Source organism: Juglans regia, chromosome 4 (assembly GCF_001411555.2).
Source record: "Juglans regia cultivar Chandler chromosome 4, Walnut 2.0, whole genome shotgun sequence".
In the NCBI taxonomy this organism is placed as follows: domain Eukaryota; kingdom Viridiplantae; phylum Streptophyta; class Magnoliopsida; order Fagales; family Juglandaceae; genus Juglans; species Juglans regia.
In genome coordinates, this window is record NC_049904.1 from 16,223,071 (window position 1) to 16,237,963 (window position 14,893).

Genomic DNA, 14,893 nt, shown 5'->3' on the forward strand with positions numbered 1-14,893 from the left:
TAAATTGTTAGAACTTGGCCCAAAAACGTGCTAAACATAACACAAAATATGTCCACCTTTAATGTCAAGCCCTTATTTTTCGTGTAGCTGTTCGATTTTGATTCTGATTTCCTACTAAATATTATCATTATTATAAGGGATCATAAAACGGGAAAAGAAAATTGCATAGAAAAAAAAAGTGGCGCGAAAACAGTGACGAGATGTTTATGGTCGACCAAAATCTAAAGGGTTGTATAAATTGTGGGACCGATCCCTGGTACTGGGCTCGACTTTGTTATATAATCCCATCCCCCTCGTCCCTTCACGACCCCTCCTCTCTTTTCTCCATCACTCTCTCTCTCTCTCTCTCTCTCTCTCTCTCTCTCTCTCTCCCTTGCTACTTTATTTGTTTTTTCTTCTTCTTCTTCCTTACACTTTGTCACGACCTCTCTCTGTCTTTTGTCTCTCACCTTCTATATAGATAGACCATTGTCTTTTGCTTTTAGGCAAAGTGTGCCCTATAAAACTAAGGGTAAGTTGTCCTAAACAGTTGAGACTGTTGGGGACGTACAGTACTTGGACACAAATACTATGAAGGAGAGTGGCAGGAAACAAGGTGCCCCTTCACCATGCGCAGCCTGCAAACTTCTTAGGAGAAGGTGTGCTCAGGATTGTGTTTTCGCCCCTTATTTCCCAGCAGATGAGCCCCAGAAGTTTGCTAACGTCCACAAGGTTTTTGGTGCCAGCAATGTCAACAAAATGTTACAGGTTTCTACCTTCATTCAATGAACTACTTACTTCTTGCCTAGATTTCTAACATACCCTTTACGATTTCTTATACTAAATCATTCCAGCTTTTGTAATGATTTTGCAATAAAATATGCCCATCTACGTACGGACATACAGATCATTGTGTGTTCTGTATACAAATATACTTATACTCTACGGGGTGTACTAGAAGTAGGTGATATACGTATAATAAGCCAATTATGAGAATTTGTACTGTCTTTGAATATTTTAATCAAATTATTAGGGGCGAATAGAGAAATTTTGGTGGTGTTTATCAAGAATCTCACCAACTACTCATTAGTTTCATGTGTTGGGAAAAGATATTGATAACAAGAAGAGTCTTGTTGCCTTTAGGTGTAGTGTAGTGGCAAAACCGAATCTTTTGGAGGGTTTTTGAGGCCTAAAAGAGTTTCTTAGTCCTAAAAAAAATTATTAGCTTCTGTTTTTTCCCATAACTTTTCTAAAAGATGTCTGTGTCTAGATCACCCCAAAAGAAACCACCTTATTCCTTTGTTTTTTTCCCCTTGGAAAATACGACATAGAATCAGACCAAACAAGAAGTTGCTATCTAGCTAGCTGCTGCACATGGTGTAATTATCTCCAAAAACAAAGAACATTTTAGACTTGCTAACTGGATTTTGCTGTGACGAAATTAATTTAATTTTTAGGAATTGCCGGTGCACCAGAGAGGAGATGCCGTTAGTAGCATGGTTTATGAAGCAAATGCTAGGGTGCGTGACCCTGTTTATGGTTGCGTTGGTGCCATATCCTCACTGCAGCAACAGATTGATGCGCTCCAGACCCAACTGGCTCTGGCTCAGGCTGAGGTGGTGCACCTCCGGGTGAGGCAGACTGCGTCAGTGTCCCCCCACGGTCTCGGCCACCCCGGTAGCCCAAGCAGTAGCGGCTCCCCTTCATCTAGGCTCATGCGTTCACAAGCCAAGCCCATTTTTGACATGGACATGGTGGTGGATCAGACTAGCTTGGGAGAATCATTGTGGTCATGCTAGTTCCCTAATTCTAGAGGGCAATCCTAGCTACTCTATATCTAAATTAATTTTTGTCCCCCACAAAAATTTTATTTTCATCTATATATCCTTTAGTATACCTTTGCTTGGTAGAAGTAACGGCGGTGGCGGTGCTGGCGGTGGCGGTGAAAGGAGCAGTGGCGGAGGCCGTTCGCCCGCTTTGGTTTGAAACCAGATTTTATCGGTTAACTTGTATATGTTATAGTATAAACATGATTTTGATGTGTATCTATATGTTATGGTCAGCAAATATATAGTGCTAGGTTCCATGAGGAGTTGCGATGAACAGAGTATTATTGCATGGATAGTCCATGTATTCTAAGTGATGACTTGATTATTAATAGCAAGTGAGCATCAATGGGTTGCATTTACTCTAATTTCAGTGTTGGTATTGTGCTTTTTTCACTTCTTTTTTTCCCCTTTGCTTCTTCTCTTTTCGCTCTGCCCGTTAAAGATAACCTTTTTTCGACATATAATCCAAGAAATTTATTCGTTAAGATCATCTCAAGATAGAGGAGGAAAAGAAATAGAAGGTTAGAATAAATGTACGAAAAATTCTATTATCAAACTGGTATGTAAAACACATTGCTTATATGACGTAATTGGATTTAAATATTACGTATGAAATCTTATATGTGCTCAAAATATCTTAAGTGAACGTGACATTTACATAAAAAGGTGGTGCATGTTCAAGATTTCAACTTAAAGAACTAGAATGTTGAAATTAAATTGATAATGGTAAGTTTGTATGAAAAGTCTTGCTGACAAGAATCCTGACGTCCTTCCTGCAATCTCTATGGTGCATCTTGGCTTCATCGAGAACTTCCGCCCCAACATTTTCAACATAAGTTGGTCATTCTCTCTCTCTCTCTCTGAATTTTGGTGCCTCTTGAATTTTTGTAGCAGAAGTGTGCTTTGGAAAGCAGCAGACGCAGCCTTTTCAAAGTGTACACAAAACTTAGAAGCATGCTTTGAACGAGGCATAGCCAGAAAAGTTGAATAAAATTGTCCCCTGTTTGATATGGCTTTTTGACAATAAAACAGAGAGGACTCGAGTTTCACCGCAAACACATTAGCCAAATTTGCAATGACAGGATGACAGGTAGCCAACCCATGCCAAAAAATAACTAGGCTATGCCCAAAACCAAATAGGCCCATAATGCAGTTCTCAGCAAAATTCATTGAGGCGACACAGTAGCCCATGAAATCAGCTTGCTTTTTCCATCAGAATGCATTCCAATTGAATAAGTTGGCTTGCGATTTGGCCATAGTTTTGCTTGAAGTTTTCCTAATATGACTTCAACACAAAAACCCTGAAGACCCTTCACCGATATGGATCTAATCAAGCCATTGATGGACCGTCGTGGCAACCTTATCGATCCATAGCCACTCCGTCGTGAATCGTGATATAGCATTGCCGAATATATTGACATTTATATTCTGTAAAAAGAAAAAAAGGGGAAAATGTTACGTGCACGAACATTCGTGCCCACAGAGACAGATACAGCTACAGTAAAACCAAACACCCTACTTTGGGTACTGTCAGATATTCTTTATGGGATTATGCTTAATCCACGTATGAAGGCCGCCGAAAGCAACCACCTTATTATTATTTTTTTTAGTGATTAAAAAAATATTTTTAAATAATGTTGTGAATTTTTTTTTAAAAAAAGTTTAAAATATAAAAAACATATATGAAAAAAAGTGAAAAAAAAAATTTACACTTAAGTGGAATTCATCTGTGGACCAAGCAGCAGAAGAATACCTCATTACTATTTATTATTTTATTATTATTTTTTATCTACTTTTCATTACTATTCACTTCTATTCAATATTATATTATTACTTTTGTATTACTTATTTATTATTATTTACAGAATATTTAAAAATACTTCACTACTCAAAGTACGTTTGGATAGTGCAAGAAATATTAAAGGAGAGGGTGGGGGCTTTACCATTAGCAACTTTATCAAGATTTATCTTTTAATTCATCCGAGACACATTGATATATATTTATTTTCAGAATAATGCAAGATGTAATTATAAGTTGTGTAAAGATTACGTACTCCTTTTGAAAAATAGTGGGATCTACTATTAAAAAGTTAAACTTTTTATGTGGATCTTATATTTACTCAGTTTGTTTTCAAAAGTGGTACACGACGCTTGTATATTCTATGACTACAAATATATATATTTTTCAAGAGCAATTATTATATTAATCTAAAAAAAGAAATATAAAAGGAGAGGGTGGGGGATCCATAAATTCTCCTATACAGCCAATACAATGCACAAAGATACAATTAAAAAAAAGGCAATGGTATCAAAAACGAAAATTGTTCGAGCTTGATTCTAGATATTGAGATTGAGAAAACAGGTAATATAGAGAGAAAATTCTGAAAATATTGATTAATAATAAAATTTGAAATTATTTTATAAAACTCGTAAGTCGGGCTTAGATAGCTTCAAAATTTAAAATTATGATGATTTTCCTAAAAATGAGAAAATCTAAATTATTGCATGCACGAAAATTATATACATAAATAAACAAGAATACTGCTAAAAAATTTTGCCAAATTGAAATCAGAATCACTTCCAAAACTTGAAACCAAATATTTACTAACAAGAAAAAATGAACATAAATAGAGAAATTGAGCGGAAAACAATTGATATTGCCTCAGTCCAAGGAAGATATTAAGCTTTTATTTCCATATTTGTGCAGATTCACCTTCTTAAGGCAGTTCAACACAATCAACATAGAATCTGGACGATGATACCCCATATTTTCTCAAATCCTCTTCAAAGTCATCTTCCTCATAGTAGTAAATCCACTCAACGTCATGCAACAAATCAACGAAATTAACCTTTAGCCTGCAGAGTTCCAGGAAATTTCGGTAAATCAACTCTTAAGCCTAGGTCTTCTTGTTGTTCCTCATGAGAACGATGCTCCCAAAATAGAGTACGATTGTGAAACGGGGACTTGAAATTGAAGTCAGAAGCATGGTCATCTATATGATCTTCTAGGTTTTGCACCTCTAGACGCTAGGTTAATTTTACAATCTGCGTCTGTAAATCTACAAGCATCATGTCCTATAGGATACAATCACGGCGAGGGGCTTCCTCATTCAGAACCTGCCCACGCCAGCCACAATCTCTATCACCAGCCATGAAAACTAATGATAAATCACCCTTGGAAAATGCTAAAGTTTTGATACCAACTAACAACAGGCAGAATAAGAATTATCCTTACGGCTAGTGAATCAATGAAAACTATGAATTGAGATTAAGAAAAGATGCAACACAGAGAAAAAATTCTAAAAAATATTGACTAATGATAAAATTTAAAATTATTTTATAAAGCCCACAAGGCGGGCTTAAATAGTTTCAAAAATCGAAATTATGATTACTTTTCAAAATTAGAAAAATCTAACTTATTGCATGAAAATTATTAACTTATTGCATTAGACTTATTTCAATACTAGTGCCGAAGTTATTTCTACATTTGATTATGTATGCTAGTAATACTATGATATATGCTAAACTATTATTAGTCTATTTATATGATAGTACAAGTATATTATTGAGTTTAACTATATAAGTATACTAAACTATATAAGTTCTAGTTATATAACTATATAACTATACTAGTATATATGATCATTATATATATCGATACATATTTTTATAACATATGTACAATATTAGAGTCAATTTCGGAGTTAGAGTCAAAGCATCAAGTCGTATAGGATCGGAGTTGGTCTAGCGACATCTCTGATTTCGACTGAAACATGAAGAAAAATCCAACTCTAATTGCATTTTGTCGAAGTTGGAGCGAATTCGGATTTTTGCTCCGCCTTAGCAAGACACATTGATAGTTGGTACTTTAAGTTTAGCCTTTATCATTTTTAGATTGCAATAATCCTTTTACAGACCTTTCTTTCTTTTTAGTTGTGCACTGTGAATAAGGTATACATGTATAGCCCTTGTCCTAGAAGTAAAGGAATCTTACGCTTGTTAGGCCTATTTGAATGTAGCTCATAAGGCTATGGAAAAAAATCATTAAAAGGCTCAAAGTAGCTACATTTAATAGGGCTTCATTTGGGTTCAACTGATTGATTTGTGTCTAATTCAGAAAGTTACATAAGACATAACTTGATATTGTACATTAGATTGTGTGATGCCTCCAACCTTGCTTGGGGTTTGGCGGTGACTGAAGTATCTGGACGTGTAGCACAAGGTTACATACCTCCGTACATGGTGGTTAACATACAATGCATTCTAGCAATATAAAATAATTGCAGCAAAATGAGTCATTTCATAAAATGTTGTGCCAGAAAAAACTAATATCTCAACTTCCTTCATAACTTTAAATCATACATTACTTGTTCAAATTTTATCAAGTAAGACATAAACCAAATCATACATCATAATAATAGAGTATCAAACTCCTTAGTATACTTCAACGTAACATATATTGTCTTCAAAAGCCTTTAACTAAAAGGAAATCAGTAAATTGTCTTTCTAATTTCTATTATCTCCAAGTAAATCATTACTAACTCCATTCTTTTCTCCGGGTCAAGCTCATCCTCAATCTTGATCATCATTCTAACTAACTATTCTTGGTCCTACTAGAAGTTCTACCATTCCAAGATAATAGTAGTTGAGACTACCATAACGAGATTTCAAAAAATCTCAGCATGTTAAGCCAATAACATATATAGAGATAACATAAGCATGTATAAGGTAAACAATGAATATGAATGCATGAGCATGAACGTGCACTTTGATAAAACACATTTTTCTTCCATCTAGATTCTTTTTTCAAAAATACTGTTCTTGTAACCATGTAACAAAGTAACAATATAACCAAGTGACAATGTGTCATTTCTTTTTAATCACTTGTACACTCATTCCATATAATAATGTATGGACACCTCACAGCTACCCCTATGAACCATGGACTCCCTGTTTGTTACCGTATCACATTATCGACCATTTGACTGGGTGTGACTACATCTATATAAAGAGGCACTCAGGCAATTCGCAATTCGCCTTCACCATGAGCTTACAATATGATACAGTAGTTCGCAATTCGCATTCACTGTATTTACAATGTGTTGCACCCACTAACATTAAGTGATACTACTTCGCTTCAGAATCTTTTAAAAAGAATCTATTCGAAATTTGTTTATTGTATTTCATCAACCCAGGATTACCACTCTAATTTAATCTCTCTAGAGTAGACAAGAGAATTTCATCAGGATATTCCTCCATCCTAGCATTGGAGTCATGGCAAAAAAATTTTCTTTTAATACATAATAAAAAATTATGTGACATGTAACTTGTAATGAAACCATGCAACTTTTCATCTAACCATATCATGTACTTGTACCCAATATGTAGAGAATGCACATGTGAACGACTTGAAATAATTAGAACATTCGGGTACATATACATGGACATAACTCATGATGATTCAACATGGCATATATCAATACTTAAAAGCTCCAAGCATATCATTTAAACCAAAATTCTTGCAAGCATTATTTGAGCATATCATGAATATTCAAGCATATGATAGAGGAAATTAATCATATCTTGTGACATTTGAGAATATACAATTCATTAAACAAAACAAGCAATATAAATGCAAAGTTTACACAAAGACAAAGTATATTATCCAAGAGTAAGTTAGAGGTTAACTTACAAACTTTTCCTTGCTTACAAAGAGTGTAATCTCCTTGGGCTTAAATAATGGATTTCTCTATCCTCAATTGAAACAAAAAGGATTGAAAAATTTAAACTTCCAAAATTTGAAGAAAGTTAACCCTTTAGCTCTCAGAAAGTGTACTTTAAGTCCAAGACTCTCAATATTGCAATCTGACTTCAAATTTCACCAAGCTTAACAAACTTCATGTAGTCCCCATTCTAGACCCATGTCCAAGCTCAAAATATGTTTCCTCACACATTAGGCCAAAGAAAATACCACGTTAGAAACCTTTGATCTCAATCATTCACTAAATACACTTGTCACATTTGAAGTCACCTTACCCGAAATTAAGTACTTTATCTAACTCTATAACAAAACTCCAAAAATGTATTCACCCTTTTAAATTGCGCAACTTATGACCCTGAGAGAAAACATCATCTAACATATATATTTGAACATCAAACCTTAAAACTAGGACTTGATCTAATATGCCTTGCTTCCTTTGTATTTTTGATTCTTAGAACATTAAAGAATCTAATTTTTCTAAACATAATCATGCTCAAGATCCCTTCATCAGGATATCAAGTCCAATAAACCGAATTACCATAAGAGAGAACCATATACTCTATCTAAGGCTAACCCGAGACCAGTGGCAGACCTACACAGGATTATATTATCTCATATTGTGTTGGTTTTCTCTCTAAAACGTTATCTTAACCTCATCTACAAAATTATTTTGATCTTATAAATTATTTTGACTCAAAAATAGAATAAAAAATATTTTATTATAATTTTAGCTTTGCTCGGCCCCCTATAACAAATTTCTGGTTCCGCCACTGCCCGAGACATGCATTTTGATACTCTTGAACATATGGCATTTATACACCTTAATCTCCTCATAGATCTTAATCAAGTAAATCATTTACCAGCCTAATATGAGTCCTTAAGCATCACATTTTCCATAGAAATCCAACATTTAGGAAATCAACCTCAAATCAACAATATTCATCACCAAGATACTAATCGTGAAAGTATTGACTCTAGGTGGCATTATAAACTCTAATGCCTTGAATCTCATGCAAGAACCTTTCATCCAAACAATAACTCTGTTCCAAGCTTGCACAAAGATCTGAATACACCATTGAAGTCATAAAAATTCAACTTTAATCAAGCTTAATCTCAACTAACAACACCAAACACAATGCTGCTAACCAAGACTTATAGCCATCACAAACACCATAAATCAATTACTCTCTTCCAAACATAATGCTTCCATTAAAATACTTACTCAACCTTCTAACATCTATTAAAAAAATATGCAGAGAAAGATTACCTACCAAGTTGAAAACCTTAAAGATAAGGCTCTATTTGCACTGCTCTAACCAACAGTTCTTAGTTCTCACTATTGTTGTGTGCTTTTCTTCTTATTTAAGAGTGAGGGTAATAATGTGCACCAAGATGGACCTAGTCTTAAAGATCATTTGCAAGTTCCAGATAAGCCAATTACAAGGTCAAGAGCCAAGAAGATCAATGAGACAATGTAAGGATTGATGCAATCCACTTGGGACAAGTCTAGCAAGAGGCCAACATTCAAGATGGGCTTGAATGATGAAGATCCAATTTTGATTCATTTGATACAAGCTATGGAAGATAGCAACAACATGACTTAAAAGCTTTGGGTACTTGAAAGCTTTCAACTTCTTTAATTCATTTAAAATACTTATTTTATTAGTTTAGAATAATTGAGTTTATTATGAGGACTTATGGGCGGCGCCTATTCAAGGGCTTGTTGGGAAAATTATTATTTTGTTGAACTAGGGTTTCAAGAAGTTACTGTAGCCGAGTTACTGTAGCCACGTCACTATTCATTCAAGGGTATTTTTGGAAGATGGAGACTTATTTTGGTTATGATTTTTATTAGGTTTTGGTTTAAATACTCTTTGTAGTTTCATTTTAATCAGTTTATGAAATTTTATGAATTTATTTACTGTGAGTTGAGTTTATTTTCCATTTTTCTTGAATGAACTTTTAAACTTATCAGAGGTAAATCACAACCTTTGTGGTGTTCTTCCTTATAATTTTGGTTCTTGAGATAAGTTTTTTAACGGGTTTAGATTTTTATATAATCTAGATTCTTAAAACGAGTTCCTCAATAGGTCTAATTTTTCCATTGGCTTGATTTTGTCTTTCTTGTGTGAGTTTTCAAATTGATTGTGGGTTCAAGGAATTCTATTCTCACAGGTTCATATCATTTGGTATCAGAGCCAGGTTTTTAATCAGTTATGATTCTATCTTTTAATTCTTACATCTTTAAATTTAATTCTAGAGTTTCATTGTTCTAGGGCTGGAAAAAAAAATAGGCTGCCGAAATTCTTACGGTTTTTGGTTTGGGTAAAATTTGCATTGCCTAGGGTTTCAAAATTCTAGGGTTTCTTGCATCTTTAAGTTTTTCAATTGCTTGGAGTGTCGTTTTATTGTTTCTCTTCTACTTCATTGTCAATTCTTGTGTGCTTGACTTCCACAATTGAATATTGCTATTTGTAATTGAATTAGAGAAAAGAAAAGAAAAGAAAATTTCAAAAAAAAAAAGAAGAAAAAAAAAAGAAAATGTAGCATATTCAAAGGTTGCTACATAGTTACAATAAAGAGAAAGAAATACATTTGTTGATTGAGTTTTATCATCAAAAGAGCTGAATACATCTTTCTAGTTTATATCTTGTTTTATAATTAGTCTTTTCCTCGTATAAATTTCTTGAGTCTCGTGTCATTTTAATAATTCCTTGTTTATTGTTTCTTGGATCTATATTATTGGTTGAAATAAAATAAGGTTGTATTGTCTTGATTTAGTTTAACTAGTTCTTAAAGAACTTGAGCGGGAAAACTCTTGAGGTAAAAGGCAAGAGAGTGTGAGACTATTATTGGAAAAAAATCAATTAAGAGTGAAACACAAGTGAAGTGTCATTATTTGAGTGTAAACACATAAGAGAGTGTGTGAGGTTTCCACTGACATTATTTTTTTTGTAGCACGTTACGATGTGTCATTGAAGTGACTTATTACCAAAGGGAATGACTGATAACTCATCTTTTGTGTTGCAAGCCATGCAACAATAGTTTGAGCGGTTGAACTTTGTGCTGGGTGAAGTGAGGGATATGATGGATCATCAAGAAACAGTGATTAGAAATCTGCAAGGTATGAGAGATAGGAGAAGGTGTGAGCCTAGTATTGAGCATAGTGTAAAAATGAAGAGTATGGCGAGTCTCTTGTTGCCAGACGTGCTCTCAATACATAAATTAGGATGGATGATATAGAGCAGTAGAGAGAAAACATTTTTCATACTAGATGCCACATTAATAACAAGATATGTAATATGATCATTGATGAGAGGAGCTATATTAATTTGGCGAGCACTACTTTAGTTGAGAAATTGAGTTTACCTACCTTGAAACACCCTAAATCATACAAGTTGCAGTGGTTGAGTGATTATGGGGAGGTTAGAGTAAATAAGTAAGTGCTAGTTACTTTTTCAATTGGAAAATACCATGATTTGATGCTTTGTGATGTATTGCCTATGCATGCTGGCCATATTTTGTTAGGGAATCCGTGACAGTATGATAGGAAAGTGGTCCATGATTGGTTAAGGAAATTTTACAGTTTTGAAATTGATGGAAAAAAAATCAAACTTGCTCTTTTAACTCCAACACAGGTCCATGAGGAGCAACCAGAGCTGAAAAATGAGATTGATAAAAAAAAAAAAAAGGGAGTAAAAGTGAGGATGAGATTGAGGAAAAAAGAAATAGTGAGATCGAAAGGGAGGGAGAGAGAGAGAGATAGAGAGAGATGAGAGAGAAAAAAAATGAGGGTGAGGTTGAAATCTCAAGAAAAAAATAGAATGAGTTGAAAAATAAATGTGAGGTCGAGAGTTCAAAAAAAGAGGAGAATGAGAATGAAGGAAAAAAAGATAGTAAAAAGGTAAAAGAGAATGAGAAAAAAAGAGAATGAGGCCGAAACATCAAGAGAAAGAGAGAGTGAAAAATAAAATAGAGAGGTGACTGAGAGTCAAGAAAAAAGAGTGGAGCCACGAGAGGAAAAAGAAATAGAGATTGTAGAGAGAAATAGAAAGACAAAAGTAAGTTTTTATGTTAAGGCAAGCTTTTATACTGATGAATTTAACGACTCTTTGCCTAGTGTTGTTGTTTCTTTGTTGCAGGAATATGAGGTCATGATTTGGATTGCCATCTATTAGAGAGATAGAGCATCATATTGATTTTGTGTCAGGTGCGACAATCCCTACCCGACCTTTCTTTGAAGAACATGAGTCATTGACGCACTTGGAGGGACAAGGTAAGTTGAATAGAATGTATGCCAAGTGGGTGCAATTCATTGAGACATTTCCTCATGTAATCAAGTACACACAAGGTAAGGAAAAGTTTGTGGTTGATGCTTTAGGAAGAAGGTATGTCATTGTTATCATTTTAGATACAAAATTATTGAGACTTAAATATGATAAAAAATTGTATGTTAATGATGATGGCTTGGCTAGTGTGTATGGCATAATGAGAAAGCATCGTTTGGTCAGTTTTATAAACTAGATTGGTATTTGTTTAAAGAGAATAGACTTTGTGAATTTATTAGTCTTATGAGTGAGTTGCTTGTGCATGGATTTGGTTTGATGGGCCATTTTGGTGTAAAGAAGATTTTAGACATGTTACATGAACGTTTGTGGGAGTATCATTTGCCATTCATTGACTTGTTGCATGAACGTTTGTGGTAGTATCATTTGTCTTTCATTGAGTTTGCATATAATCGGAGTGGTCATTTTAGAGTAAAGAAGATTTTAGACGTATTGAATGAGCGTTTATGGGAGTATCATTTGCCATTCATTGACTTGTTGCATAAACGTTTGCGAGAGTATCATTTGCCTTTCATTGAGTTTGCATATAAATGGAGTGATCATTTTGGAGTAAAGAAGATTTTAGACGTGTTGCATGAACGTTTATGGGAGTATCATTTGTCATTCATTGACTTGTTGCATAAACGTTTGAGTGGGTATCATTTGCCTTTCATTGAGTTTGCATATAATTGGAGTGGTAATTTTGGTGTAAGGAAGATTTTAGATGTGTTTCATGAACATTTATGGGAGTATTGTTTGTCATTCATTAAGTTTACATATAATTGGAGTGTTCATGCTACTACTAAATTTTTACCTTTTGAGATTGTTTATAGACTTAATCTATTTACTCCTTTATATTTAATGTATTTACATGTTGATGACAGGAGTAGCTTGAATGAACTTTTCCAAATTATTGAACAAATTAATGATAATGCATATCAAGTGGATCTTCTAGGTAAGTATTATGTTTCTGTTATTTTCAATGTTACTAACATTTTTCCCTTTGATGCAGGTGGAGATTCGAGTTCGACTCCTTTTGAGGAGAGAGACAATGATGGGCACCAAGATGAACCTAGTCTTAAAGATCATTTGCAAGTTCCAGATGGGTCAATTACAAGGTTAAGAGCCAAGAAGATCAATGAGACAATACAAAGATTGGTGCAATCCACTTGGGATGAGTCTAGAAAGAGCCCAACATTCAAGATGAGCTTGAACGATGAAGATCCAGTTTTAATTCATTTGATACAAGTTATGGAAAATAGCAACAACATGACTTAAAGGGTTTGCGCACTTGAAGGCTTTCAACTTGTTTAATTCATTTAAATGACTTATTTTATTAGTTTAGAATAATTGAGTTTATTATGAGGACTTAAGTGGGGGTGTCTATTCAATGACATGTTGGAAAAATTATTATTTTGTTGAACTAGAGTTTCAAGAAGTTATTGTAACTGAGTTATTGTAGCCACGATACTATTCATTCAGGGGAATTTTTGGAAGATGGAGATTTATTTTGGCTACGGTTTTTATTAGGTTTTGGTTTAAATACTTTTTGCAACCTCATTTTAATCAGTTTATGAAATTTGATGAATTTATTCATTATGAGTTGAGTTTATCTCCTATTGTTCTTGAATGAACTTTTGAACTTATCAAAGATAAATCATAACCGTTGTGGCGTTCTTCCTTATAATTTAGGTTCTTGAGACAAGTTTTTCAACAGGTCTAGATTTTCATATAATCTAAGTTCTTGAAACGAGTTCCTTAACGGGTCTAATTTTCCATTGGCTTGATTTTGGCTTTCTTGGGTGAGTTTTCAAATTGATTGTGGATTCAAGGGAATCCATTCACACGGGTTCATATCAGAGGATGCAAGAGCTTTGTGTATGCATGTGAGAAGAGATGAGAGGAAGAGAAAAGCAAGGAACTAAGTGGCATTTTCATGTGCCCTCCCTAAACAGAAGATAAGGGATTGATTTTATAATAAAACCTACCCAAGCTTTCTTTCTCCTTGCTTAAGCTTTATTGCCAATTGATGGCCTTAAATCCGCTAATGATTGTATTAACCTTGAGGCTCCATAGGGGTGCAGAATTAAGCTATTACATGTTGGACAAGTGGCACATAGCAGAAATAAGCTACTGCATGTTGGACAAGTAGCTCATAGCAGAAGAACTAAGCTACTACATGAATTCCATTGGTGGAAGTGGGTGGCAAGAGCATGCTTGGTGCTTCCCTAAGTGGCTCATAAATGTAATGTAGTTTCCCATGACTCCTCATAAGTGTTATAAACCTTCCCACGTGCTCCATTAATGACTCTTCATAAATGCACTATTACTAAGTTTTAAATGCTTGAGTGCAATTGGGTGAAGGTGGGCGGCAAAAAATGATGGAATCCTAGAGGAATGATTTTGGCCAACTCCTTGCCTTCCAATTCTCAAATATTGTCCAGCTTTCTTGTAAGAGTATGCAAGATCTAACATCCATAATTATACTGGCTAATCATGATTATCCACTTACCAAAAACACCTAATCTTATTGGTGATATGGCCGGCATTGTGCACAAAATTAATGGACAAGAGTGTGGCTGCTAGCATGGCTCGACATAGGCTTTTATGGCTTCACTTCCTTTGCTTGATTTCCAATCAATGTAACCAGTAAATGAGGCTTTCTTGCCCTAGATATAACTGACCAAAAATAATTAAAAGTCAAATAAAAAGAACCAATATGAGCAGTGGAAAGGGGTGGTAGCACAACTGAAATTGCTTATATTTTTTTTCAAGCTCCTAGCCTCTTCCTTCTCAAAATTTCCAGATTTCTTACAAGCGACAACAAGATCTGAAACCTCATCATTAGGCTAACTAAAATGATTAAAAAGCTGGCCAAAGTCAGTGAGTTTTATAGGTGAAGAGGAGTTGCACACTAGACTAGGGCATGGGGAACAAAAATTTGAAAGAGTGTTCTTTAAAGGAATATTTTTGCCAAGTGGCTTTGGTCCTTGAAAATC

At 34.4% G+C, this 14,893-nt stretch overlaps 1 protein-coding gene across 1 annotated transcript; it reads left to right on the forward strand.

Moving 5' to 3' along the window:
• The first annotated feature begins 303 nt into the window (after positions 1 to 303).
• Positions 304 to 2,173, forward strand: LOC108980655 (LOB domain-containing protein 4-like). Its single transcript, XM_018951656.2, has 2 exons — positions 304 to 747; positions 1,437 to 2,173. Exons 1-2 carry the CDS (start codon positions 571 to 573, stop codon positions 1,776 to 1,778), a joined length of 519 nt encoding a protein of 172 aa, XP_018807201.1. The 5' UTR covers positions 304 to 570; the 3' UTR covers positions 1,779 to 2,173.
• Positions 2,174 to 14,893: the final 12,720 nt, after the last annotated feature.